Raw genomic sequence first — 27,686 nt, 5'->3', positions numbered from 1 at the left:
TTCCCGGCCGCCCTCTCCTCTTCCCCCCCTCCCCTGTGGGAGCATCTGATGTTATCGATGGCCTCGACTGTGCAGCTATTTGGGTGAGCACCAAATCATTGCAGTGGGAGGGAGGGAGAGCAGTGAGCGCTGTGAAAAGTTGCCTCGTTTTTTGGTCCAGGTTTCCTCTAAATCAGAACTGGAGTTCTGAAAAGCCAAGGAGCCCTTCCTCCCAGAGGTTTCCAGAGGTTCTCGGACTACAACGCCCAGAGGTCCTGGCCAGCACAGCTAGCGGCAAAGGCTTCTGGGAGTTTTAGTCGGAGAACCTCCAGGGTCTCAAGGCAGGGAACCACGGCTCTAGAATATACGGGGTGATGTGTTGCGCTGGAGGTTGTTGAATCTATCGATATCTTTATTAGGCTCTCGCACGCAGAAGCCATGGAGATGCGTAGAAAGCTTTTGAGCCCTTCAGAATTCTCTTTTTAAAAAAAAAAAAAATAAGGCTGTCATGAAGAGAGTTTGAAGCCTCTCCTGCCCAATAACACAATATGGATGTGGGGGTTTATCCTACAGACAGACGATACATCTACTGCCCCTTTTTCTTCTATTCCTAGTACATGACCATCGAGATCTGAGTTTCAGGAGAAAAAAAACAAGAAAGAAAAGAAACACTTTTTTTCTGTCCTGCTTTTAGATAGATAGATAGATAGATAGATAGATAGATAGATAGATAGATAGATAGATAGATAGATAGATAGATAGATAGATAGATAGATACTAGATACTAGATACTAGATACTAGATACTAGATAGATAGATAGATAGATACTAGATAGATAGATAGATAGATACTAGATAGATAGATAGATAGATAGATAGATAGATAGATAGATAGATTGATTGATTGATTGATTGATTGATTGATTCTGATTTCCCCACCCACCCACCGTGTAATTCCACATCCCTGGGCCTTTCAGCTTCTTTACGTGGGTAAATTTTGGTCGTCTAAATGAAGAATCATTCCCGTAATCTCACCCTCTTGGCTCCCTCTTGACTGGTTTAGGGCCAAGCGTCATCTTGGCCTGACAACCCCCTAATGAGTGTCAAGTGGCCGACCTGTCATCAGAGGAAAACACCATTACATGGTTGTTTAACGGTGAGACCGGCATCCATACCAGCGATGGGCAACAGATCCATCCGTTCCGCATCGTGACGCAGAATACAGTGTCGTCATCCATTTTCTCAAATTGCGTGCCCAGTAAAAAGTGGGTCAGCTCCGAGAAGGGCACTTAAGATGGCAGACGATACGGGTCACGGTGACGAAGGCACCTTGGCATGTGAGGTGTTCCTGCCCCCTGTGGCTTACCTTGGGGGAAAAAACAACGTGGACCATGTCATGGGTGCACATTTTTTGAGAAGCGGCCTGCCCCCTTTTTCCCGCTAACACAAACCGCTTTTCCTACGACACAGGGAAGCTGCCATACCAAAGGGCAGCCGTAGAAGGGAAGGATCAGAGGAACGCTCTCCATTTTTTTGGCTGCGTAGGTTTAAAATAGATATAGGTATACTCTTTTTTTTCCCCTGTTCGATTTCTCTTTTTTTCTTTCTTTCTAATTCACCCAATCAGGTTCTCCCCCAAAGACGGATGGATTTACTGGCATCAACCCCCTTTGTTTAAAAGCAAAAGCGTTTATTACCGGCAGAAAGTCCTTGAAGAAAGACTGGCTGACTAATTTAAAAGCTGACTCAACGTCCCTCCCGGTCTTGCCTTCTCACTGTCGACACAGTGTCTTTGAGGTTCAGGGAAGAACTTGGTTTCTGTGGTTTGGTTTGGTGTTTTTAATCTCTTTTTAAAATATATATATATATATTCTTTTTCCTTTTTCCGCTTCGTGGGAGGTGTCACAAAGCAAAATGTGAAGTGAGCTCTCTACCGCCTGTCGAGCCAAGAGATGTAGAAATGTCCCTTTAAGTCAAGGACTACATTGTCCAGATGTCTGTGGCCAGAAGACAGGGCTAGCTCAGGGATTATGGGCGTGGTAGTCCAGAACAGGAACGTTTGTGCGCTCTGAGGCAAATAACGCAGGACATTTGCAAGGTAGATAATGATAAAAAATTAAATAAATAATAAAGAAAGTTATATAATCAGTGAATATCAGCGAGAACTTTGGGCCATTTCCTGCGAACTCTGTTGTATTGTACAGCTTTTTTGCACTGATTGGTGGATCTGGTATGGGAGGGCATTGAATGTCGATAAACATTCGGCTGCTGAAGTGAAAAGGCACTCCCAGAACTTTAGCCCTACGGGTTCTGTGAGGGAAAGGAAAATCGTGATTCTGAGTAGTTATAAAACGGAGGTAGCTAAGGCATGAGGAAAGAGGGCACCAACCACAGGGTTACATAAAGCGTAGGGAAGGACTGATCAGATTTGAAGGAAGAGTTTCCAGTGTGTTTATTCACACCCGCCCTATGATAAGGCTAGAATGCAAGACTCTGCGACTGAAGTGTTCAATTCAAGAAAGCCGGCTTTCACCCAGTGCAGAATGGGTCGGTGGGACTCCCTACCACAAGGTGTGGTGGCGAATACAGGCGTGGGAGGCAATAAAATGAAGCAGGATTGGAGAAATCGGTGGAGGGCAAGAAGGGGTCTTACAGCAGCTATTAACCGTGAGGGCAGAATGGCACTTGACATTCAGAGAGATGGTTTGCCTCTGGGAAGACGTTTGCTTTCAGCCCTCCCCCCCGAAGAGTGTCCCCACAAACCTCTGGCTGGGACGCTGTGGGAGAAAAAGAGTCCCAGTCCGACCTACCCGTTTCCACGAAAATAAGACCTAACCTGAAAATAAGCCCTAGTAGGATTTTTCAGGGTGTTCAAAATAGAAGCCCTCCCCCAAAAAATAAGCCCCAGTTAAGTGAAACCCCCACTCTCCACCCTTGTGCAGCCACTGGAAGAAGTTGACATGACTGTATTTGAATAAATGTAGATGGTTGTAAAGGGGAAAAATTAAAACATCCCCTGAAAATAAGCCCTAATGCTTTTTTTGGGGGGGGAGCAAAAATTTATATAAGACCCTGTTTTATTTTGGGGGAAACACGGTTTCAAAAGTCTTCTTAGGGTTATGTGCCATGCCTTGGGAAGAGCGCAGAAGCAGAAGTTGTTCCTATTGTGGTGTGCTGGTTGTTGTTGTTGTTTTTCCTCCCTCTTTCTGTGAGTCCCCTTTTCGCAGCCACCTGCCGAGAGATGACACAGCCCTCTCTCCTCCCGGCTTTCTTGTGGTTTCTTGCATTCGAGATGCTGCCTCAGCAGGTCGGATCCTCCACGTCGGGTCGTGCAGATCGGTGGTTAACTATTTCTAGCGAGGAGAGAGGCGGCCGCTGGGGGGGGGTTAACCGAGCTGCTTTGGAGCAGCTGCTTCTTTATACCACTACCCCACACCGTCCGGGGGGGGGGAGGCTCCGGTTAATCAGCAGACTCAAGACGCAAATGGCTCAAATTGGATGTTACAGAGGAAAAGCAATGAAAAATCCCCCAGAATCACTTTGCTGTTCCAGCACTCGATTCAGGTAGACTGTTGTAGCTGAGTAACCAAACCTGCAAATGAAGCCGAGATTCAGCTCCCAAAAACTAGTCAGAAAACAAAGCAAGCTCCTAGGCAAACTTAGAAGAAGTGAGGAAAAAGTCCTTCTGTGATATGTAGCATGAAAACAAACATTCAGGGGAAATATGTATTTTTCCATTGGGGGGTGAGGGGAATCTCCTTTGTGTCTCTGCCCTCTGAGTGAAGCCAGTAGCTGGCTTTCTAATTTTATTTATTATGTATTCTTGTCAGACCTTTTTTGTCATTTCAGGGAGCACTGCTTTTAGATACGGGAGCGGAGTGCAGCAGAACCTTCCATTACATTCAGCTGTTAAAGAATTTTCCCCTTCTGGGGGTGAATTTCTCTGTAAACTACAATTCAGCCCTAAGGTCATTCATGGCTTTAAAAAAAAAAAAGAGTTTTTTTGTGGCTCAGATGGATGAAAGACCAGGCTACATGTCCCCGGGGCAAATCTTTAATAGGCACCACCGTTCTGCCAGCCTTGATAGGAGGAGGAAAGAAACCCCATTTAAACATTCTAAAACTGTCTTCCTGAATTGGCACCTTTCAGACATTATAGGGATTACAAATTCCATTATCCCTATTCATGGCTGTGCCAGCTGGGGATAATAGGGGTTGTTGCTCATTATACATAAAAGGCAGCTGGGTTACACAATCGGACCAGATTTGAATTCCTCCCTCGAATGAATGCTCATCCTCCTTTCTTTGCCTTTTGGAAGAACAGCCAAACCCTGTTATATTCCATCAGACTTTTAATAACAAATTGCTTTTCTAAATTGCATTCAGGCCCCATGTCTGTTGATTTGCATTTGGGCTTTGTCTGCATTTGGTTTATTCTCAGTTGCTATTTTTCTCTCCTGATATATATATATATATTTTTCCTTGTTTTACTGTTTCTGATTAGTTTTGAGTTTTACCATGCTCCTTTGCGGTTGTTTCTTACTTTTTATGCATTACTTTGAAAGAGGCCTGTAAGCAAACGGCAATGTTGTTAGTTTGTAGCTCGCCTAGCAAACTTTTCGCGTTGTTTGCATTCATTTTGACTTCCCATGGAGTGGATTCAAGCCAAGATCTTGCCAGCAGGCTCTGGTTTCTGCAGGTGCTTCTAGGGCACGATTTCAGAACAGCAGTTCTTGCCATTTAAAAAAATGTCCCTTAAAACATTGATCTTTAGCAGCTCACCTCTTGAACAGCTAAGTTTTGTGTCACTAAACAAGTAGCTTCACTCTCAATTTCCCCAAAACAGCACTGCTTGCTTGCAGTCGGGAAGAGCAGAAATGAAGCAGCTGAGATCTCTGAAACTCGGCGTCTTCTTCAAGTTTCCCCTGCTCTCAGCGCTAAGGAGCAGGGAATCTGAGTCCTTGTGAGGAGTTCCTGTTGTTGTCTTAGCAGCTCAGGTCTTGCAATGCTGCTTCCTTGTTTTAGTTCACCCAGCATAGCATTGCATGAAGGATCATCAACCGAAAAGTTAAACATTCCGAACGCTGGCACTGAAGCCAGATCCGATGCATGCAGCAACTCTGAAAGGCAGGCATCCGGTCCAAAAAAATAGAGGCACTTCTCCCACCAGAGGGGAACAAGTGGCTGTTCAGTCCATCGAGACTCAATCAACAGCAATCAGATTCATTGGGGATGATCTGACAAGACTGGGTTATGTAACGGATCCGGTGGCCATAATCTTTTCCTCCGGGGGGGGGAATGGGGAAGGAAAAGAGAGAAGTGCATTTCCTTCAATTAGTTAAAGTTAAATTAATAAAATATCAGGCATGGTCTGTCTATAAGGTGTCCTCTGATGCATCACCGAAAAAGCAGGCATGCGTCACCCAAAATGGAAGGCAAAAGAGGGGCACTCACAGGCCTGGAATTAAAAATGTGAATTCATGATTAGAAATGTTTTTTTCCAATTTCATCCCCAAACATCTGGGCTTCATTCATTGCCTCAAAGATGTGGGGAAGAGGCTGGAGACATGGAACCATCCTAGGATTTAAACCCTTCCCCCTCAATCCCAGTGATGCACAGGTTTAGTAGGAATTATACCTGCCTGCACAGGTTTAGTAGGAATTATACCTGCCGCTAGGAAAAGGCGTCCTATTCAGTGGACAGTGAAGGCTGCTTAAATGTTCTGAATGCTAGTAGAGGGAAGGAAAGTGGCCCAGGTGCGCCTCCTTGTGGAACAGGCTGGGATAACAAAAACCAAACCCAGCCGTGAGGTCAGGAAACGGAACAACAACGGAAATAATAATTCTTGCACAGCCACCGCAGGAATAACTGGCAGGCACTTTAAAAAAAATCAAAACATTCTCCTTTCCTCTTTTTCTCTCTTCTAGCCCAAATAGAAGTGATCCCCTGCAAAATCTGTGGAGACAAATCATCCGGGATCCACTATGGAGTGATCACCTGTGAAGGATGCAAGGTGAGCCAAAGGTCTTGGGTCTCTGGTTTCTGCTTCACCTGGAATCTGAGGATGTCCACAAACGTGGTGGCTGCCAGGAGATGCAAGAGCAATTTTCTGGCTGTTGGTGCAGTTCTGTGGCTGCTGTTCCTACTGTTAGAATCACACCGCTGACATTTAGTAGTGATTGGGAAAATAAAAATGAGGAAATTGTAACACGCTGCCTCGTTGCCTCGCCCTCTTTTCAGGAGAGTAGCAACTGAGGACTGCCGCTTTGGAGGTGCTGTGGATCCAATCTGGATTTTACTCAGCATGGCACAGGAGAGACCGAAAGGCTGAACTTGAAATTGAGGCTATCCAAGATTCAGCACCTTGGACAACTCCAGAAAAGAGTAGAGGAAAACCTGGAGTGGATCATTCCATTCACTCCGAGTTTTCTTCTGCTCCTTCCTGAATGGATTTTGAGGGAGTTCATTGTATGAGATGGGAGGTGCTATGTGATAACAAAGGATGCGTGGATGTCTGTTGTGTCTTCGTTGACACGGCCACTCCGGAATCCATTCCCTCTGGGTCTTCCGCTCCAGGGTTTCTTCCGGCGTAGCCAGCAAGGGAGTGTGACCTATTCCTGCACCCGACAGCAGAACTGCCAGATCGACCGCACCAGCCGCAACCGATGCCAGCACTGCCGACTCCAGAAATGCCTCAGCCTCGGCATGTCCCGGGATGGTAAGATCTGTTGCTGGGCAACAGGGGTGGTTGTCAGAGAGACACGTTACAAGTCTTATTGTTCTGTGCAACTTTTTTTTTAAGGCTATAAGGAGGGCATAACCAAAGCATCTTTCAAAAGTAACTACCGGGAATAAAGTTACTTTATTGCAATGAGCAACTTTTCCTAGTTTCCTTCCAAAAGAACCTTTTAAAGGGCATTCTTGGGCATTTGGATCACGTTTTGTGGCATTCCTTTATTAACATTAAAGAAAAAAGCGGCATAAGGGATAACATCATCTCTTTTTTTGCCAGGTAAAGGCAACGGGCTACTTCATTACTCAGATCACACTGTTGATGAGCAGCAAGCACCAATTACATTTATATTTTGAAGAAGAGATTATATTCTCAGATCTGGTTCACTTTCACTCCGCCATATTTTGGAAAGATTTAAAAACTCCCACTCCCTGCTCTCCTCTGACAATTTAGGAGCCTCCTTTATGAGCTGAAAAACATGGCATTTGTTCCTAATTTAAGAGGGGGGTGGAGAAACACTCAGCGTTACACCAGAGGAGTAAAAGGATGACAGGTGGTGCTGAATAATTTGCCTCAGAATTGCTAATATTCTTAGTTTATTTGAGCAGCATCAGTGTTGCACTTGAGGTCTTTTTCCACGGCTGTTTCCAATCAGTCCAACCTTGTTCTTTCCTCAGCCGTCAAATTTGGCCGGATGTCCAAAAAGCAGCGGGACAGTCTCCACGCGGAGGTGCAGAAGCAGCTGCAGCAGCAACAGCAGGGAGGCGAGGCTTCGGCTTACTCCTTGGGCGTCGCCAACGGGCAACTCAAGCTGGCTGCTTCCCCCGACCTTCTGGAAGCCTCCACCTGCTCCACGGCCCTCTTGAATGGGCAACCCCGTCTCAGCCAGTCGCCAGACGAGACGGCCGCCTTGGCTTACCCCAACGGACTTGCCAAGGCCCAGAGCCTTCTGGGTGAGGACCTCCGGGCCCCTTTTACCAAGGGGTACAGCCCTGAGCGCATCAAGATGGAGGGCAGAGGGAGTGTCTATTACGCCTTGGAGACGCAGGCATCGCCCGAGCTCTTGAACCCGGACCCCAGTGGGACGAAGCGACTGGTGGGGGGCGAGGTCGGTGGAGAGAGCCTGGACTTTTACACCACCCCCAGTTTCACCAGCCTCTTAGAGTCGCCAAATTCATCTCTGACCGAAATTGGTGAGTGGTTCCCACCCGGAAGTGAGGGGCTGAGGGTTTCCCTCTGGGTTCTACCAAAGCTGGTAGAAAAACTCCACTTCAGGGGAGGGTTTCTCTGTTAAGTCTCCCCCGTTCATCAGTGTTGAGTCAATATACCCCTCATTATAGGGGTCAGCCCCACAAATTGGTTGCAAGAGGACAGAACGGTGTATGATCGGATGGGGGCCTTGAGGTCCCCCAACACGGTGAATCGCCTCTTTAGAATCCTTCAGGGGTGACAATAAGGTGCAACTCAACATAAACACAAAGCTTTTTAATGTTTTAAAAATAAACCCATCCTCCCCCTCCCTAAACATGGACACATTTAGGGTGTTTTCTTCTGGATTTGTTGACTCGGTGGGGCTTGCCTGCGTCCATCTCCAGTGGGTTGCCAAGGATGAGAAACGAGTTTTCCGACCCCCTGATGCTTTCCCACTGGCAGGTCTAAGGCGACTTTGTAAAGGAGTGTAAGAAAAGGCTGGCCCCAGTAATTTCTGTGGCACAATCACAGAAGGGCGAGGGAAAAAACAGAAGGAAGGGTGAAGGATAGATGGTTGGTCTGCCTGCTTCTCCTGCTGCTTCCCGGCATCTCCTGTCCAGCAAAGGTAGGGTATAATCCTGACCGCTTTGCCCATTCGCTTTGTCAGAGCACCTCACGCAGAACGTCCTCAAGTCCTATCGGGAGACGTGCCAGCTTCGTCTGGAGGACCTTCAGCTCCTGCGGTGGGAGACGTTTACCAAGGAAGAAGTCGGGAGCTACCAGAAAAAGGTGAGGCATGAGCCCCTAAACTTGGTCCAAAGGCTCGCCTTCCCTCTTCCAGAAAAAGATCCTGTTGCTGAGATCGTCTGTAGCCATGGCTCCCAACCTTGGGTCCCCAGATGTTCCTGGACTTCAACTCCCAGAAGCCTTTTCACCGCTAGCTGTCCTACTCAGAATTCTGGGAGCTTGTAGTCCAAGAATATCTGAGTTACCCAAGGTTGGGAACCATTGACGTGTAGGGATCCCATCCTGGCTGCACTATTTCCTTGAGTGCAAGATAGATCATTGGCCAGAGAACGGTAGACCTCAGGATGAAACTTTCTTTGTGTTTTTTTTAATTCCTTGAATTAATTTATTTAAATTATTAAATGATGCCTTTCTCCCCGTAGGGGACCTAGGGAGGCTTAACAACGGATAGAAACAACTGCCTTAAAAGTACTATATAAATGTCATATTTTAAAAGCAATTAAAACATACATTAAGATTAAAATCAAGTTTAAAAACCATTCAAAAATGTTTAGAAGCTGAATGATGTTCTAAGCTATTAACTCCCTTGCATTTATGCATGGATTGTGGTGCAGGTAGCTGCATTCAATTGAGGGTGGTGCCGGATCCTCATTCTTTCATGCTGGAGCATCAGCCATGTCTGTCATTCAGCCACTGTGGGTTTATTTACACACACACACACACACAAAGCAGAACTGGATAATGTAGGGCCAGTTGTAGGGGGAGTTTCATTTGATTCTGTGCAACTCGTTCAGACCTATTAAGTAATGAGAAACGCTTCTCTGTGTGTGGGCCCAGGATCGGCGAGCGGTGACTCAGCCGGCCAGACAAGGTGGGGGAGAATGAAATCATTTTGCAGCATCAGCTTGGAGAACACTGAGATAAATAGCTTTGTAGGGGAAGCGTTCCCGACTTTATTTGCAGGAAACTCTGCAAATCTGGTATTATAGAAAACTCATCCCTTTGGGGAGCAGCGAGGACGAGATTTTAGGTTCGGGGAGCTCGTTCGCATGGCTGCCGTTTCCCTGCCAATACCGTAAGAAAATCCTGTTACCTCTTAGAAACACACTAGTAGGCCTTGAAGGCAGCTGAGCTCTTGCCTAGTTGCTCTCCAACAGCTGATCTCTAGCAGTGTGCTACTTGTTTAGGCTTCATTTCTAAATATCGTACAGTATCCAGGGGGCAGGATTGTTTCCAAGCCCAACGAATACTGAAAAATGTGGAAATGTCAAACTCTATTTATGGCTCCTTCTAGTGGCCAGTTCTCATAAATATACCCTGGAAATATATACAGTATAAATAGGTATTTCAGGAGGGGGAGTTATTTAGTATTTTCAGCCAGTGGATAAGTAGATCAGCGGATACCGATCCCGTGGATATGGTGTCTTGCTGTATTTTCAAAACAGATCTCGGCAACCTGTGACCCTGTGGGTGAGTTAGACTTTAATTACTAGCGGTTCTAGGGTAGGGGTTCCCTAAGGCTGATGAGGTGGTCATGTTGCGCATGACGATGCTTTTTCCACTTCTGTTTCTACCAGTCCATGGAAGAGATGTGGGAACGCTGCGCCTGCCACATCACGGAAGCCATCCAGTACGTGGTGGAGTTCGCCAAGCGGATGTCTGGATTCATGGATCTGTGCCAAAATGATCAGATCGTCCTCCTTAAAGCAGGTGAGAGATATTTTAGACAAAAGTATAGTCTTATACATGGAAAAATACGGTATTTCCCGTTCCTGTTCAGGGCATGGAAGGGTGGAGTGAATCTACACAACACACGTACATCAGTTTGAGACCACTTTAAAGTCTCATGAAAAAAAATTTGTGCAGGAAGAGAGATGCATTTTTTTAAGGTGCTGTCATCCATGGCGACTCCTGGGGGAAGTCAAAATGATCTCCTGGATGGCTGGAGCTGGTCCATTCTTGACCTAGATGGAGAGGGCAATAAGATGAAAAAGAACAGGCGCCGTTGTTCAATGGAAGACTGTAGGCCACCGCATGGACAATGGGGCCTCCCTTGTAGACTATACTGACTTGGGAAGTTAGGGCAGGAGACAATACAGTATGCTTTTAAGCAACCCGGGTTTGTTTCTTCATTTAATCTCCCCTTCTTTCCCTGTCTCCCTCCGTCCATGCAGGTGCCATGGAAGTGGTTTTGGTGAGAATGTGCCGTGCCTTCAATTCGGAGAACCGGACCGTCTTCTTCGAAGGCAAATACGCCAGCCCGGAGCTCTTCAAATCCCTTGGTACGAGAACATCGGCCAGGACTGGCCAAAGACAGTTTGGCCCTTGAGAGGGGAGGGCCGGTTGGTACACCATCCCCACCTTGTTCCACTTGGAGAAAGCAGCTGGACGGGCAGTTGAATCTTCACCTCCCATGGGACCCTAGCCATGGGACGGTATAAAACATGTCTTCAGGAGAACAGGCTCTAAAGCAGTGCTTCCCAACCTTGTTCCTTAAGGCATTCTTGGTCTACAACTCCCAGAAGCCTTCGCCACTCGCTGCGCTGGCCAGGATTTCTTGGAGTTGTAGTCCAAAAACATCCGGGGACCCAAAGTTGGGAACCGCTGTTCTAAATTCCTTCTCTAAGACAAGGAATACTATTTCTATTATATAAAAAGTGCCAAAAGCCCTTTTTCCAGTCCGCGAATCAAGTTTCTCCATGTCTCATAGCTGCTACCTGTCTTGCTATTATTCATAATCCTGAAGGTATTTTTTTTCTTGTCCATGTTTTCTCAGGTTGCAACGAGCTGATCAACTCCATCTTTGACTTCGCGCACAGCCTCTCTTCGCTTCACTTCTCTGAGAACGAGATTGCCCTCTTCACCGCACTGGTGCTGATTAACTCAAGTAAGTAAGGACAATTGAGGGTGCAGCGACATTGCGCTATACTCCTCCTCCAGTTACTCTGGGCTTAGCATGATTCAGATTGGTTCAAAATTTGCCAACTACCCAGCGTTATTGTAAGCATGGGGGAAGCTTTCACTTCCATGTTGTTGTATTCTGTGTGCAAGGGCATTTCCAGTGCTGACGTCTTGGTGCTGTGTTGTATTGTGCTTGAGGTGGTGCGGGATTTCCTCATTGGGAAATCATGACTTCTGTCTGCACAGTCTCCCTTTAAAACATTTTTAAATAAACTGTTTGACTTTAGCGCTCTATCACATAAGCGCTGGAGTCCATCTATGTGCAACACTGACGAAGCACTATAGTGCTTGGAATAAAAAAGGAAAAAAATTAACTTGGACAAGTTGGTTATGGATAAAGACAGAATGCAGGCAGAGTCCGGACACACCCACAGGCAAATCGAAGTGCCAACTAGGTTTTTTTTTTTTTAAGCCATTTAAAGAGCAGTGTGTTCCTTTGCACTGAATCAACATGGTCCAACTGAGGCTGTCCCATGAGGTCAGGGACTGCGACACAAGCAAATGACATGAATCCATACAATAACAACTGGACAACAACTCTCAGTTGTTTGGGCAATGTAGTCACACCCTGAGCTTTGTTTAAAGGAATTCATGGAGGACAATGGGTGTTAGGCAGCACTTCCGTTTTGACTTCTTAGTCTTCCCAAATAATATCTAAACTAAAATATAGCTATTGTTTGCTTCAAGCCCGATCCGTTTGTAAATCTACAGGCAAGATGAGGAGGAACTCATGGGTCCCTTGCAAGCAGTTGTTTAACTACTGGCTAATTGCATGTTTTCCACACTACATTTTTAGACTTTTCCAACAAGCAGCACCAAAAGGTCTTAGTGGATCACAACAGGCTCTTTTCTGTTCCTTTTCTCCCCAACCCCACCGCTTGCAGATCGCCCCTGGTTGCAAGAGAAAAGCAAAGTGGAGCGGCTACAGAACAACCTGGAACTGGCCTTCAAGCACATGCTACGGAAGAACCACCGGGAAGGCATCTTGGCCAAGGTGGGCGCTGGTAGGGCTGTAATTAAGATGGGGAAATTATGAAGTCAGTCCACAGAGACTTGGTAAGGATCATCAGGAGGATGGTACAGGGAGAGAAAGAGATGCAGCAAAAAGAAGTATCCCAGAACATTCCCCCAGAATCAATAAAATTGCTACTGTATGTCTTTTGGTCAGGTTGCGGCCAGGCTGACTAAAGCAATCTGACCCCTTGTTAGAAGAATACCGGAATGTCTATTTTGATAGAAATCTGATCGTTCACTTTCTTGTCCTCTCTGACAGCTGCCCCCGAAAGGGAAGCTTCGGAACCTGTGCTACCAACACATGGAGAAGCTGCGCTCCTTCCGTCAAATGTATCCCATCATTGTCCACGCTGTCTTCCCACCACTGTACAAAGAGCTCTTCAGTTCAGACTGTGACCCTTCCCAGGGAGCAGCAGGGGAATAACCCCCCCAATGAGATGGGGTAATTCCCTGAAAGCAGCTGGAACACCATACAGAGATCTCCTCCCACTTCCTCGACCTTTCTGCAATCTCTGCTCTGGGATCGAACCCCAGTATGAGGAAGGATGGAGGGATATCTAGACTGTTGTTAAAGATCCCACACCCCCAGTGCATTCCTGCTCAGCGCATTAAGAAGCGGACAGAGGAGGAAGGATGCCTGCATTTTCAATTTATCCCACCGCTGCCACCAGGTGTCGATATGTGAACTTAAGTAGGTCATTTCGTCCCTAAAGAAAACGGAACAAGACCATGTTGACCAACATCCTCTCCCCAGAACTGTTGAATCAAGGAGATAAGAAACTTCAGAAAAAGTTTGGAAGTTTGACACCATTACAGCAGAAAATATTAATCAAGGGGAAGGTCTTGTGGACAAATAGTTCTCCTAAGAGAGGAGGATGCTTTTGCCATGACGTGGTCTCATGGGAGGGACAACATCCAATGAGCTGCCCATGTTCTAACACCGCAGCCAGGACGGCTGACTGGATAACCCAGAAATACCTCATTTTGCTGTCTGATGAGATGAGACTCAATCAAGCTTTTTTTCCTTGAAACCAAGTTTTTAAGAAATAATATATTATTATAATATATATACATTGTACTTCTATAAGATAGATCTCTATTTTTCAATGTCTGTCAACTTCAATATTTGATAACAAAAGAGTCCTTCCTTCCCTCCCCCCTCCCATTGTGTCTACACGTATAAACTGATTTTTTTTTCAGAGTAGGTGGCAGTTTACCAAAAACAATCAGCCCCCCTACTGCTGCTTTTGCTTTATTTTTTAAAAAAGTATTTCAGCTGCAAATGCATTAGACAATGCCCTGGTGCCATACAATACTCATTGATCCGAGACAGGTACAGTATCTTTTTCTGTTTCCCACGTAACCAGAGAATTAGCCAAGTAACCAGTCCTTGCTGTCTAAATGCGTCTTACCCAGCCAAACCATTCAAAAGAGTATAGTGGTTGACAGAATTCTGGAAAGCAGTGCAACTTCTGTGAGGGAAAGGGGAGGTCACCTTGGGTAAGGAGGGGCCATTCCTGGAGTATCACCACACAACCTGCCTTGCTGTTGTGAGGATGGAAGTAGGGTGGTCTGGGAGTGTAAGAATAAGAGATGGTTCAAGTTGAATTCCTCTAGCTTTTCTCTCTGTGTAACTTTGGGCATCTCCTAGCTGGACTTTTCTCCCTCCTCCTTCAACAGGAGTCAAATCTACATCTATACAGCCAACTTACATTGGTTGATCTTGTCATGGGACCTGTAGTTTCCATAGAAGGATGAGGACTATTATGGATAGTCTTTTTTTCCTTTCATCTTCTCATAGGGCTGTTGTCCGTTGTAGTGAGAACATATTCAGTGGCCACATTTTACATGACATTCTCAAGCCATGGTTTGTGTTAGCCATGGTTAGTTTTAGCACTTAAACAACAGTTTGTCATTAGCTTCTATTTCATGATGGGTAACTGAAGCAATAATCCACAGTTCTGGGTACAGAAATAAAAATAAACTATGGTTTCAGCAAACCATAATCTCTTGCTGTGGTTTGCAGCTAGTTAGCAAACCATGGCTTGTTTTCAGGACTGAACAGGAAACCAGGATTCAGCAAACCAAAACCTGGCCTACTCTTCTATTCAAATCTGACTTTTTTGCTAATATTTAATGCATTGAGTAATTTGGTTCAAAACAACATGGTCAAATGTCACCCACATGGTTGGTTTATGTGAACCCACAAAAGATATATGCCCTAAGAAATTAAAGATAACAGGGTTCCATTGATTGTCTTCCATTTTCCCCTCAAGACTTCTCAGAATTTTAATTTAGGAATGCTGATGCAACAACCAATGTCACAGTGAATAGCAAAGCTATTTTTGAAAAGAGAGAAATTTTATATTTGAGATACTTGTGTTTCTCTTCGTGTGTGTGTGCAAGAGAGAGAGAGGAAAGAATGCCCGTTGGCAGCACTGCTTTGACATGATGGGGACAAAGTTATTTTTAAAAATTCTTATATCTTTTATAAGGGCAGGGGCATAATCTTCAGTGTAACTCTGTGCTCCTGGAAGCTAAAAGTTCAGCCATATAACAAACCGCTTTTGAGCGCTCCTTAGTTTTCTCAGCTTTTTTCTGGCAAAATGGTTCTAAAATAGGTTGCTTTTCTCTACACACACACACACATTTTGTATGCCCTTTTTAACCTCCTGAATCCATGAATGGGGTCCGCTTTTCATTTTTCAGTCTGTCTGCAAAGCCTCCCTTTTCCCTTGAAACCTGAATGCAGGAGACCTTACACGCCCGTTGCCCCTCTGTACATGAACCAGAGTCCTCACCTCCAGCAGAGAGAGCTGCTTGTTATGGGTTTGTTAAAACAATTGTTTTTCCTCATAGTGACATGAAATTTTGCCACACTTGGGGGGGGGGCAGGGAAGCGGCTGGATCTGAAAACAATATGACTCTAATTGGTTCCTTGTCAGGCTGAATAAATCTTTCACACATCCTCAGCTCCAGGCAGGATAGCCAATGGTGAGGAGGAATGATGGGGCCTGTAGTCCAATAGCAGCCGGACAGTTGCAGTCCTTGGTGAAACTCTCTTGTCAGCTCTTTGGATGATTGCACTCTCTTGAGTAGCATGGAGGGTTGAGGTGAGGAGGTGTGTGCGAATTCAGCAGGCTGGATATGCCGAGAAGAGCTTCGCCTTATAGCCTTGGGAATCCGAGACAATTGGAGCTTTAATCCGCTGGTTCCCAACTTTGAGTCCCCAGATGTTCTTGGACTAAAACTCCCAGAAGACTTTGCTGCTATTTGTGCTGGTCAGGATTTCTGGGAGTTGTAGTCCGAGAACATCTGGCGATCCAAGGTTGGGAGCCACTACTTTAATCAATGTTAAGGAAAGACCAAACCCAAGTTAGAACATCGAAATCCTTCCTGCTAGATTTCCAGGAAGTGTATAAATGTTCTAATAATTTTTAATCTGCCCAAGACTGCAAAATGGGGAGACCTTGTTGCATCCATCCATTCTCATAATGCATCTCATTGACAAAAGTTATATTTGATATGTTCCATACCAGCTCTCCTCGTCTGCTTTACGTTGTCTGTCGTCTTACCTCTTCTGTTGCATATTTTAAAGGAAAATATGTTTCTTTGTTTGGATGTTGTTTTTAAAAAAATCTGTTTCAAATATTTAAATAGTTCTTTTGTCGTGTAAATATTTGTTTAAAAAAAATGTTTAATTTTAAGAAAATAATAACGAGTTTAGAGCAATTATTCTTCTAAAATGTACGACAGAAATATTTTAGTTTACTTTTTAATTTAATTAAAATGATGGTGCATATTAACATGAGTAGTTGGTTTATTTAGCCTCTCTGCTGCTTGGCTGAGGTTCATGTGAATAAATACTGAGTCCAGAAATTTAGTGTATCAACTTGCATATTAAACATGGGGTACAAAAATGTTTTAATGAAGGAAAAACACTGCATTATGAGACAGCAGAACTAGGCAAGGAGCTTTATTCAGTCTGAATGTCACCAGTTAGGCTGCTTTCAGGTTGAGATTGGTCATAAGGAAATAAATATTCTGCTCACGCAGACATGGAGGTTTGAAGAAATTGTGTATCAGAAGGGAAATGTTGCAACAGTAGGAAATACAAATTGCTCTTTATGTGTGATATGACCTGGTGACAGATCCTATTTTTCTGACTTCTGGCCCCGGTAAATCTTACTGGTTCTTATTGTGGTGTTTGGGGATTGCCCTCTTAAAAATAAAACAGTGTTTCCCTAACTTTTCAGTGCCGGTGGGCTTATCTTGACACTCAAATAAGGCAACTTGTTCTGTCTGGCGTGGGAAGGGCAGTCTCGTGTTGAGGCACACGTCTGAATGGCAAAGAACCCAGAATTAAACCTCATTCCCTGAAACTAGAGTTAAAAAAAAAAAAAAAAAGACTCCAGCCTAGAAATTTGAAACTCTACCCAATCCAACCTTTGCCTGGACATAAAGTGGGCATTTAGACCCATTCCTGAATTAAAGTCCACTCCTGACTTTAAGCACAAGAGGGGCTCTGAGTCGCAGCAGTATATCTTTGAGGAGTGGGTGTCAGAGATGCACAAGAGGTGAGCTGAGTTCTTTTTGCCCCCCCCCCGGCATTGGGGTCCCTTGCCAAAGTCACAAGCCCTTGATCCAACAGAGCCCGGCCCTCCTCGGGTCCTTTGGGGACTCCTTTTTAATCTTTCGCCTTGGCTGCCTTGCTCTGTGAGACTCCTCCGTTTTGTTTTCTTTACTGTGATGTGTACTGAGTGGCTTTTTTAAAAAAAAAGAAAAGAAAAGAACCAAAAAAACAAGGGGAAAAAAACCTCCGGCATGGAACATTCCTTTGGCAAAATGACATTCACGTGGCAGAGCAGAGAGCAAGAAGCACATCCTTCTGAGCCGTTCCGTCACCAGAGTTAGCTCAAAGCCTCTCTCTGCCTGCACGCTTCCAGGTAAGGCCATTTGTTTCTTTCTGATGCTTTCCCCCAGTTGCTTAAGGGTATAAGGGACAACTTTTGGGAGGAAGAAAACCCCATGGATGCAACTTCTTTGGGGTTCAGAAAGCCTAGAAGCTTCAGGGGAGCGGGTTCGCAAAACTCTTGAAGGCAAAGGAGGAGTGTCAGAGGTCAGTGGGATCTGGAAGATGGGGGGGTCCCTCTTTTTGTGGGACGGCCAAGCGAGAAAATACCCCTAGAAAACCACTTGGAACAGGTTAATGCTTGGCTGGGTGGGGAAAGGGTCTGAGATCAACCGAGAGAAGCAGATCCATCACTTACAGACAAAGCAGAAGGCTGCAGATTCAATTCCTGGTCCCTCCAGCCAGGCCTCAGAAAGACTGCATTCTGAAACCCAGCATCCACTCAATGGGGACAGCTGTGAGTTACATGAAGAAGACAGGTTTCCACGGGGCTCGGCGTTGAGAAATCTCTCCCCATAATGTTAGAGCCCGATCGATTTTCTCGGTCGGAGGCTCTGGGCTCAGTTCTGAAGAAGCACGGCAGTCTCACACAATGCCTCGTGAGCCGGTGGAACTCCCTGCCACAAGCTGTTCCAGCACCTCTAGAATATTTTTCTTGGTCTGAAGGGAAGTCATCAACAGCTTGGCTGTTTTCTTTCATAATGGGGGCCAGCTGATCTGGGGGAGAGAGTGATAGATGGGACACGTTCTCCTCTTTAAGGGGAATAATTGTGTCTGGGAGCCCTCTAAACACCCCCCCCCCGCCACCCAGTTTTCATCTTACAAGAGATAGCCTTCGAGCCGCTCAGCGTATTTTCAGTCCTATTCCGTTTAAGAATACTACAGATGTCTGATGTTTTCATGCTCGTTTTTCAAAAAGAGGGAAGTGCTAGTAAGATTCCGTCCGTAGCTTTTGCTTATAATCTTGGTGGGGACATTTTGGTGATGTTTTGGAGATGTGATGCATATCAGCATCTCTCTCCTCCTTCAAATGCTCATATTTCTTCCTTGTTTAAAGAAAAGAAAGACAGAAAGCCCCAGCAGAGAACAATGTAAAATCTGGTTTCTGATTCCATCTCCAGATTAAAACGAAAGGAAGTCTCCAGGCTGCCAGAGCTGAAAAATAAATCATAGCTTAAAAATTCAAATTGCAAGGAGTGAAGACTAAAAGAAGCTAGGAGCTAAGGGTGGAATGATCCACTGCATCCATATACAAGCTTGTAGAATACTCCTGGTTAATGGACATACTGATGGGGTGGTGAGTCTCATTTCTGGAGGACTGTAAATCCACTCTGGGTTTTAGTCTGCACTTTGCAAGCATGATCCTAGGTGTCACTGTGATGGTGGAGCCTTCTAGGGATTATCACTTAATGCACAGTAGCACAGTGGTAAGTCTGGATGGTGCTCATCATAATGGTCCTCATATCCAGCGCCCCAGCTAAGGACAGTCCATAAATATAGGCAGCTGGAGAGAGCCATATCTGCAAATGAGGAACAGGTCTTTTGCGAAGCTAATGGCTCTCAATTGCTCATTCAAACCCAGACAGCAGTCCAGAATGTTAGGAGGCTTACAGCTCAGCTCAGAGGACCTTGAAAGGGGGTGAGTGATGGTGTCATAATCCCTGCTTGTCAGAAAACTTCTGCCATGAGCCTTGGCAGAAAAGGATCTCTCCTAAACTTGGATTCATGCACAGATTAGCAAAATCTGCTCCGGAGAGGAGAAGCTATGTCGAGAATGGGTGCTTAATTTTTCCTCGCGGGTCGTTTCTCAGCCTGTGGTGCACAAATGCACCATCAGAAGGTGTCTCATACATGGGAGGTGCCTACAACGCCCATCAGAATCTCTCTCTCTCACAAACACACACATACCCCCCCCTCTCTCAACAGCAGCGTTTGATTTGTAACTTCTGGTTCATCGGTTCTGAGGCTAATCATAGCAGCCAAGTCCCCAAGAGCGAGTTTGCGCCTGGCGCACTCCTGGTTTGAGGGCTCTGATGCTGACAGTTCGTGTGCTCAAAACGAGCCCACGAGACCTTACCCGCAGCCGCCAAACCCTTGTGTGCGGTTCGCAGCCGCCAGCTGTGCAACTGAGGACTGGTAGCCGAGGGTCTCAAGGAAGGATGTGTGTTGAGGGTGTGTGGAAATCCAACTCTCCCACCTCCAGGTCCATGCAATGGTTTACAGAGTTAGATCTCTTTGGGGGCAAATTCTGGGAGGTTCGGAGGAGGTGCCTGGGCGCTGTCGTACACCACTTTCCACCAGCCCCCGCATCAGCGACGATGGGCTTTGTTGTCCATCAGCAGCTGGAGAGATTTAATTCTTTCTGGGCAGGTTTTGAGACAGAGGTAGAAATGCCACCTCTCCATGGATTTCCTGCATCGATAAGAGTTTGGGGCTCAGAGTTTTTGAGGGAGGGGGGTCCTTTTCAGTTCTACTGATCTGTTTCTGTGGTTGGTTGCCCCCCCCAACAGTTGGGGCACATTCCTGTTTTCTCAATAGGAAGGAAAGATCATTCGTTGCATACCTGAGCTTTTCCTGAGTAGAAGATTTGCATTTCGCCAGCTCCAGGATCAGAAAAGCTCTCAAGAAATTGGTTTGGCAGGGAAACATCCAGAGCTTGTTGGCTTCTCCCTCCATCACGCTCGCCTTGTTTTTCTCCCTCCCGATTTTCTGGAAGGTACGATTGCATTAGTCTAATTAAACGTCCCAGTTCAGAGGCTAGTGGCAGTTCCCGGGTGTGTGCAGCCTTGACTCTCCTCCTAGCAGTGTCACGCTCAAAGGGAGGGCTCGAGAACGTCACCCCTGCACCGCTGGAATGATGAGCAGGGCCTTGTGTCCTTTCAAGGAGAAAGGCAGGGTTAAAATATTTTAAATAAATAAATAATAAATAAAAGAACATGATAGATACAGTAGGACCCCCGCATCTGCAGGTGGACTGGTTCCAGCCTGCCCTGCGGATACTAGAAACTGCTGATAATTGAGTATGCTATATATTTTTAAAAAAATTCCCATGTATTTTCACAATGTATTTACCAGAACTGGCCACTAGAAGGAGCCAGAGACCATGCTATGTATTTTGCACCAACAAGTACCTCTAGTGACCAATTGTGGTAAATACATCGTGAAAAATAAGTATTTTTTTTTCTTTTGATATTTTTTAACTGCAGATACCAATCCCACAGATACAGGGGTCCTACTGTATATTTGAGCAGGACCTAGCGCTAAATATGAAGAAAGAAGCTATGCATTTCCTGTCGATCACATGACACGCTGGGAAATGCATTCCAGCTAAACCCCGATCCGTGCTCAATCTGAACGTTTTTGATCCAGCTGGAGGGCTTCTACTTTTTAAGGCTGGACTGGAGCAATTACCCAGAAGACAGAAGGGTCGCTTTACAGAGGATCACTCCCATTAAAACAGCACTGTCTGGTGGGGGGTCAGAAAGACGCCTTCGTAACAGTCTGAATACACCCTTGGCTGAAATGAGTGTAAAATAGACCCCTCTGGCTAGAATCTTAATGGCAATTTATTAAGTGAAATCACATCAATGACAGTGACAAAAAGCTGTTAATTAAGACAATGCCAGCCACGTTCCTGGGTATCCTCAGCCGGGACACCCAAATCAAAACAGATAACCGCCATAAATGAAAACAATAAGTAGTGCCAATGCATCAGCCTCCCACTGTCCTCTACTGCCAGAAGGAAGGGCAGGATTAAGAGCAGCTAAGTGTTCCAGACATGTCCTTGCAGCTTCGTGAACATCTGGAACAAGACACACCATCCCCTGTTGCCGGCTCTTGCTTTGATCTCAACCTCTGGCTCCCCCATCTCTCATGCCACTTCCCGAGTTCCCTAAATCATCTTTCCCCTTTGATGTCTCCGTTTTAATGCACCAGCTGGAGAGACGCCAAGGGGACACTCAACGGAATTGCATTGCTTGGCCCCGGTGAGGGAGCCAGTGCCGTTTGTCGGCGCCGGGCAGGGTGGCCTTCAGAAGCGAGGACTTGGTGGCTGCAAGAAGCTCAACCAGCCTGTCTACACGAGGGACCTCCGAATCTGGTTTCACTACACCCCGGGGAATTCTAGGAAACTGAAATTCCATCCAAGAAGTCTTTAAGTTGCTAGGAGAGGATCGGTCTACTAGGAGAAGGTAAGTCCACAGAGGCCTTTCGGATAAATTTACAGTTCCCAGTATTCCCCAGGACAGGTTAAACCAGATTAAGTGTCCCATATGGAACAAGTCCCAAATCATAACAGCACCCTAGAGCATTCTGGTGATGGCAGATCACTCCTGTATAGAGAATTCTCACCCTAAAATGATTTCCTACAATCCTTATCAGAGCTTGAATAGTTACAAGTAACAGTTTGGTTGTAGTTATTTGTAACTAATTGCTTTGAGTTAAGGAGGAGGGGATCAAAAAAAATCAACATTTCAATGTCACAACAAGCAGGAACAAAGTTACCTCACTGGGCATCATGAGTGGTTTTTTTTTTTTTTCACAAGCTAATTTCAAAAAAATTACTTTGAAAGGGACATTTTAACAAGGATCTTGTCAGGTAAGGATCACCACCTTCAAGCAATTTGATGATCTGGAAAGTTGACCCTACAAGGAAGTGCTGAGAGCTCAAGCATCTGTTTGTTTCAGAGAATAAAGGGTTAAGCAGAGAGTCGCAGCAGCAGTTTTCGCATATCTGAAGTGCAGTCGTGCAAAAGAACCGAGAAAAATTTGTTTCCTCTTGCTCCAGAAGTCAGGACCAGAACCAAATGGGTGGAAAAACTAAAAGACTAGAGATTTCAAGGAAGGATTTCAGAGAAACTTCCTAAGGGGAAGAGCTTTAGCCATGGAACTGACTCCCTCTTGGGTGCCCCTTGTTAGCTTGAAGTAGTTAAGCAGAAGTTCGATGGTGGGGGGTTGGCAATGCATTAGGGACACTGTCGTTGCAAGATTCAGGGGTTGGATTTGATCATATCCCAGGATTTCTTCCAACACTGTGATTCTTCTTCCACTCTTTCTGAGCTTCCTTAACACAAATTGTGGACAGACAAACCACAAGACCATCCCCGGTCCGACAGCAGTGGACGAAGTGGCCATGTGATTCTCCCTGAAAGAATGCAAAACGGTGTGGGGTTGGTTTGTTTTTTTTGAGAATAGTAATTACTTGTGCTCTTCCTACAGCAACTAAAGCTTAATCCTGCACAGCTAAAACAAAACACAGCAACTAGGAGGCCTTGGAGAAAGTCTACTGATGCTGAACTAGGCCTGACCACAGTTGTTCCTGCTTAAGGCCATGTTCCAAGGTGAGCAACACAGACTTCTGAGGAGATGGATTCCACCCCGCTACCATTGAAAAAAGGAATTTTGCTTAAAGGAGCCTTGTTTCGTCACAATACAGTAGATTTTTTTTGACACTGTCTCCCATTTAATGATGCAGTGCCTTTTGTATTTCAGTTTATACATGAAGGGCATTTATCAGTTTCTTCAGTTTAAATTGTGGGTGAGTGGGGGGCCAAAATTGTCAACATAGATGACAACATCTATGTTTGGTAAGGATTATATGATCATTTATTGCCCATCTGCAATCAATCAACATATAAACCTTACAGTTCATCCCACTCTTTCCTCTGGGATTCTCCAGACCCTTAATACCTTTTTATGACTTGTGTTATTTACTGCTTTCGCTCCATTGGGGGGGGGGGTTCCTTACATTTTGTTGTTCCAGGTACCTGGCCTTTTGGAATGGACCCATTTTGAAATCCCAATCATTCCCACATTTAAAACTTCCAAATTTTGCACAGGACACCGTAAGGGTCTAGTTAGATCAGTCTGTTTTTTACCTGCTTCAGATCATTTCTGTCTTTACCACCAGGATGCTATGAATGTAACCGTAGGAAGTGCAGATAAATGTAGCTTTGGTTTGTGCCCGCTGACCGTGCCATATTCTAGCTCATTCTGTCCCATTTCTGTGTCAGCTTATGATTTTTTTCCAATGTTCTGACTTGTGTTTTGGGTTGTTTTGAAAAAAAAATATTGGCCTCTACCACCCACAAAGAGTTAAATCTGCTCTTTTGAACTAAAAGTCACTTTGAGTGAGGATCTAATTACATAAATGGTGATTCACCACCAAGGAGGTTCCACCTCAATTCCGTCAAAGCCACCCTGAGTCTTGCCTGAAAATCAGATGATTTCGGACGGCGGACTTGAGAAAAGAATTGAACCCCTTCACAAACACTTTTTACTTTTTGTTGGTAAGTATAATTACACCTTTATTTTTCTCCATGTAGGGTCTTTATCAAGAGCCCCACTGTTGGAATGGGGGCATAAGGTAGGAAAAGTCCAGGCAATGTCAACCGTGTTATGGTAGTGGCCGCTGGGAGGGAATTGTTAGAGAGCTGAGGATTTTGCTGCCTCTTTCTAAGGGTTTTGAGGTCCAGCAGGTGAACTGGAACACAGAAGAAGCTCTTTTTCCCCCCCAGGCAAATAGAAGAATACTGGGAGTAAGCTTAAAACCCATGAGAAGAGTCTTGTTGGATGATCCTCAGCCCTCCTCTGTTGGAACTTCCCCCAACCAAGCTGGTTCTCTTTGGATGTTTTGAATGTGAGAGAATGATTGGAGCCGCGCTCCCAAAATATCTCAAGGACCTCAGTTTGAAGAACAGAAATCTGGGAGATATTCCTAAAAGCCCAGGAGAAGGAAGGGAGGAGACCTTTCCATGCTCCTCTTTGCCCTGATCTTCTCAGAACTGTTACTCAAAGATCCATCCCCAGTCCTGAGTCCTTGAGATGTTTTGGGATCACAGCTCTCATCAACCCCAACTATTGGCCGAGGCTGATGGGAGTTGAAAACCAAGAGCTCAGGAAAGCACCCAGTGAAGGAAGGCTGTCCTGGATGGGCTTGTGAATGTTGACGCTCACCCACCGTTTGATGAGCATCCATCCTGTTCTCCTGCTTCCTAACAGATATCGTACCACATCACCCTGTGGACTAACTAGAACCTTTTCCTTATTACCTTCCAGAAAGCAAGCAAGATGGCAGCCAGGACCCTTTTGGATTCTCTGTCCTCCTCCTGGTCAAGCTGGCCGTCCCTGCTGTTTCTCATCCCGGTGGCCTTCTTGGTGGGATTTGGACGGAGCTGTCCTTCAAAATGCCATTGTATGGCCCAGGATAAGGTGGTTTTCTGCAACGGCCGGAATCTGACGAGCGTTCCAGGCAGGATCCCTCCAGACTCCGAGTTCTTGGACTTGAGCCGCAATTTCCTCCGCACCCTGCAAGGGGGAATGTTCTCCCGTCTGCAGGCTCTGAAGGAGCTCGATCTAAGCCATAACGTGATCTCCAGCATCGAACACAGAGCCTTCAATAGCCTACATAACCTGATGACTCTGCAGCTGAACAGCAACAGGCTGGATATGATCTCAGACGGCATCTTTGCCGGGCTACCCAACCTCTCCGTCCTTGACATTAGTGAGAACAGGATCCTTGTCTTCCTGGATCACTCCTTCAAGGACCTCTCCAATCTCAGGAAGTTGGAGGTGGGAGGCAACCACCTGGTCTTCATTTCAAGCCATGCTTTCCGTGGCCTCCAGCGTCTCCAGCAGCTCAGCCTAGAGAAGTGTAAGTTCACCAGCATCCCGACAGAAGCTTTCTCCCACCTCCACCATCTCGTGGAGCTGCGTCTCAAAGTCCTGAACATCAGTATCCTTCCCAACCACTCTTTTAAGAGACTCCCTCACCTGAGAGTTCTAGAAATCCACCGGTGGCCTTTCCTGACGACGTTGCAATCTCAAAGCCTCTCCAGCTTAAACATCACCTCCTTGTCGATCACAAAATGCAACCTCCACGATGTCCCTTACGAAGCCATCAAGCATTTGGCTCACCTCCGTGTCCTTGACCTCTCTTACAACCCAATCTCTGTCATCCATGGGAAGAAGCTGGCAGACCTCTCCCGTCTTCAGGAATTCCACCTCACAGGTGGGAGGCTGGTCACGATACACGTGAGCGCCTTTCATGGCCTCGTCCACTTCCGCCTCCTCAATGTCTCAAGCAATAGTTTGCAAACTCTTGAGGAGAATGTCTTCCACTCTGTAGGGAACCTTGAGGTCCTCAGATTGGACCGAAACCCTTTGGCTTGCGACTGCCGACTCCTGTGGATTGTCCGGAGGCGGCAGAGGTTGAATTTTGAAGCCCGTCAGCCGGTCTGTGCTATTAACTCAACCACGAAAGGAAAAGTCTTCCATAGATTCTCAGATATCTCCCCAGGCCACTTCAGATGTAGGAAATCTAAGATTGAGGACAAGACCCTTCAGACCGTGAACGTTGAAGAAGGTGATGAGGCCAACTTGACCTGCAAAAGTGGAGGAGATCCACCTCCCACTGTTTCATGGGTGTCCCCTCAAAATGTCACATTGAACACCAGTCACAAGGGTCGGCTGGCAGTCCTTTCTGATGGTACCTTGAAGATCCAGTATGCCTTGCCAGAAGACAGTGGGCGGTACCTCTGCATCGCAACCAACACAGCTGGTAATGACACCAAGGTGGCCCATCTTCATGTCTCTGTACCTCTTCTCAACAGCTCCTTCCTCTTGAATGAAGTCAACTTGCTCAACAACACAAGGATGTCCTTCCACCCCTTCCTGGTTGACACCGGCACCTTGGTGGGGATCTTGGCCATTGGAATTGTGCCCTTCCTCTGCTCTGTGATGGTTTGCTTCCTTTTCATCTTCCTCTGGAGTAAGGGCAAAGGAAACACCAAAACCTATGTGACTGAATCGGTGCCCCATTACCCCTTTGGTAGGAAGGCTATGTCCAGCAAATGCAGAACTATAAATAAGAAACCAAGATGAATTAACCCCTTGGCTTCTGTTTGAGTTGAAGGACATCATTCCATTCTCCTTGAATGCTAGCTCTTAAATGGACAAAGGGAATCTTCTCAATGGGCCAAGGAGGTCCTTACAGCACCAAGAGAGATCTCCTTAGCCTCTACAGAGTTTCTCCTGCTTGTTAGCAGTGCATACCAAAGGGAAAAATGTAGATTTTCCACCCTCTGAGACTTCAGACAAAGAGGAATGGATGGGTGTCTCTTTCTGGAGGAGCTAAAGATCAAGCTTTAGCTGCCTTAAATTAAAAAAAGAAAAATAGAATAATTCTCTTCTTCCAGCTTATAAATTTAGAGTGTGGTGGGTGGATGTTAAAGTGTTTCAGCGGGACCTATAAAAGGTGGAAGTGTCAGGAAGAAAGGTTGTTATTTGTGTTTACTAGGGTTACAAGGCGTTTCAGAAGTTCTCAGCTTCTTTTTGGCAAGGGGAGTTGTGTGTGTTACTCACAACTCTGAGATAGCGTCATGACACACAGAAGTCGTTAGATTTCAGGATAGTGCCATGAGAATGATTTCAAGTCTTGTCGGCACTTCTCAAAGACAAATACAGTATCAGCATTGAGAATTGGCAGCCTGCAAATATCGAAGTGGTGGATTTGAATTCTGGACACCGAACTCTGTGGGATTTTGGGGTGCCAGAAACAAAAAGTAGCTCTGTTCAGATTCCCCCTGCTTCTACTTCATGCTGGACCTTGATTTTTTTTTCCCACACAGCTTGTACATTAATAAACCAACATGCTTTTCCGTTTCTCTTTTTCTTCTGGTGTTTTGTTTTCTTGCACAGAAAACCCACAGCCTTCAGTGGTTTTCCCTTTTTCTTTTCAAAGAAAATGACAGCCAGCATGGCATTTTCCCAGGAACTTATAAGCCAAAAGAGTTGAGAGAGACAACCTAATTTCATTTATGCAGCCTTTCCTCCAAAAAAGGAGGGGGCAGGTTGTAAGAGGATGAGGACTAAGGAAGCTTTATAACAATATTCCTCAATTTCCTATCCAGCGGGTGTGCTGGACAATATATCCCATCATCCCCACCCCTGTGCTAGCTGGGAGTAATGGGGGTTGTTCCCCAATACAATAGGAAGTTGCTGGGCTGGGGAAGAGAGGTGCATAAATAACAAGTAGGAAGTACATGAAGGGTGCCAGCTGAATTTCCTGGAAATGTTGTCTCCAAGCAGGGAGATGATTCTCAGAGTGAGCAATGTTGCAGGAGAGACAAGCTTGACTTTTTTTTTTTGTG

The 27,686-nt window shown here is 45.7% G+C and overlaps 2 protein-coding genes across 3 annotated transcripts in view; both read left to right on the top strand.

The window, feature by feature from the left end:
- Positions 1-16,432, top strand: part of RORC (RAR related orphan receptor C) — a 44,342-nt gene extending 27,910 nt beyond the window's left edge. For both annotated transcript variants that reach the window (XM_020798284.3, XM_020798289.3), the window contains 9 exons: positions 5,908-5,993; positions 6,557-6,698; positions 7,391-7,906; positions 8,572-8,693; positions 10,229-10,361; positions 10,826-10,933; positions 11,428-11,538; positions 12,497-12,606; positions 12,886-16,432. In XM_020798284.3, coding sequence (XP_020653943.3) covers positions 5,908-5,993; positions 6,557-6,698; positions 7,391-7,906; positions 8,572-8,693; positions 10,229-10,361; positions 10,826-10,933; positions 11,428-11,538; positions 12,497-12,606; positions 12,886-13,050 — 1,493 coding nt within the window. In that variant the 3' untranslated portion in view covers positions 13,051-16,432. The remainder of the gene's footprint in view (positions 1-5,907; positions 5,994-6,556; positions 6,699-7,390; positions 7,907-8,571; positions 8,694-10,228; positions 10,362-10,825; positions 10,934-11,427; positions 11,539-12,496; positions 12,607-12,885) is intronic.
- A 1,004-nt stretch (positions 16,433-17,436) lies between these two features.
- On the top strand, positions 17,437-27,198 carry LINGO4 (leucine rich repeat and Ig domain containing 4). The gene is made up of 3 exons (XM_020798332.3): positions 17,437-17,572; positions 22,756-22,877; positions 24,595-27,198. Exon 3 carries the CDS (start codon positions 24,607-24,609, stop codon positions 26,416-26,418), a length of 1,812 nt encoding a protein of 603 aa, XP_020653991.3. The 5' UTR covers positions 17,437-17,572; positions 22,756-22,877; positions 24,595-24,606; the 3' UTR covers positions 26,419-27,198.
- Positions 27,199-27,686: the final 488 nt, after the last annotated feature.

The sequence above is a fragment of the Pogona vitticeps genome, chromosome 15, assembly GCF_051106095.1.
Source record: "Pogona vitticeps strain Pit_001003342236 chromosome 15, PviZW2.1, whole genome shotgun sequence".
NCBI classification, from domain to species: Eukaryota; Metazoa; Chordata; class Lepidosauria; order Squamata; family Agamidae; genus Pogona; species Pogona vitticeps.
Note: the sequence above shows the minus strand (reverse complement) of the source record. Positions and strands in the feature narration are given on the sequence as shown.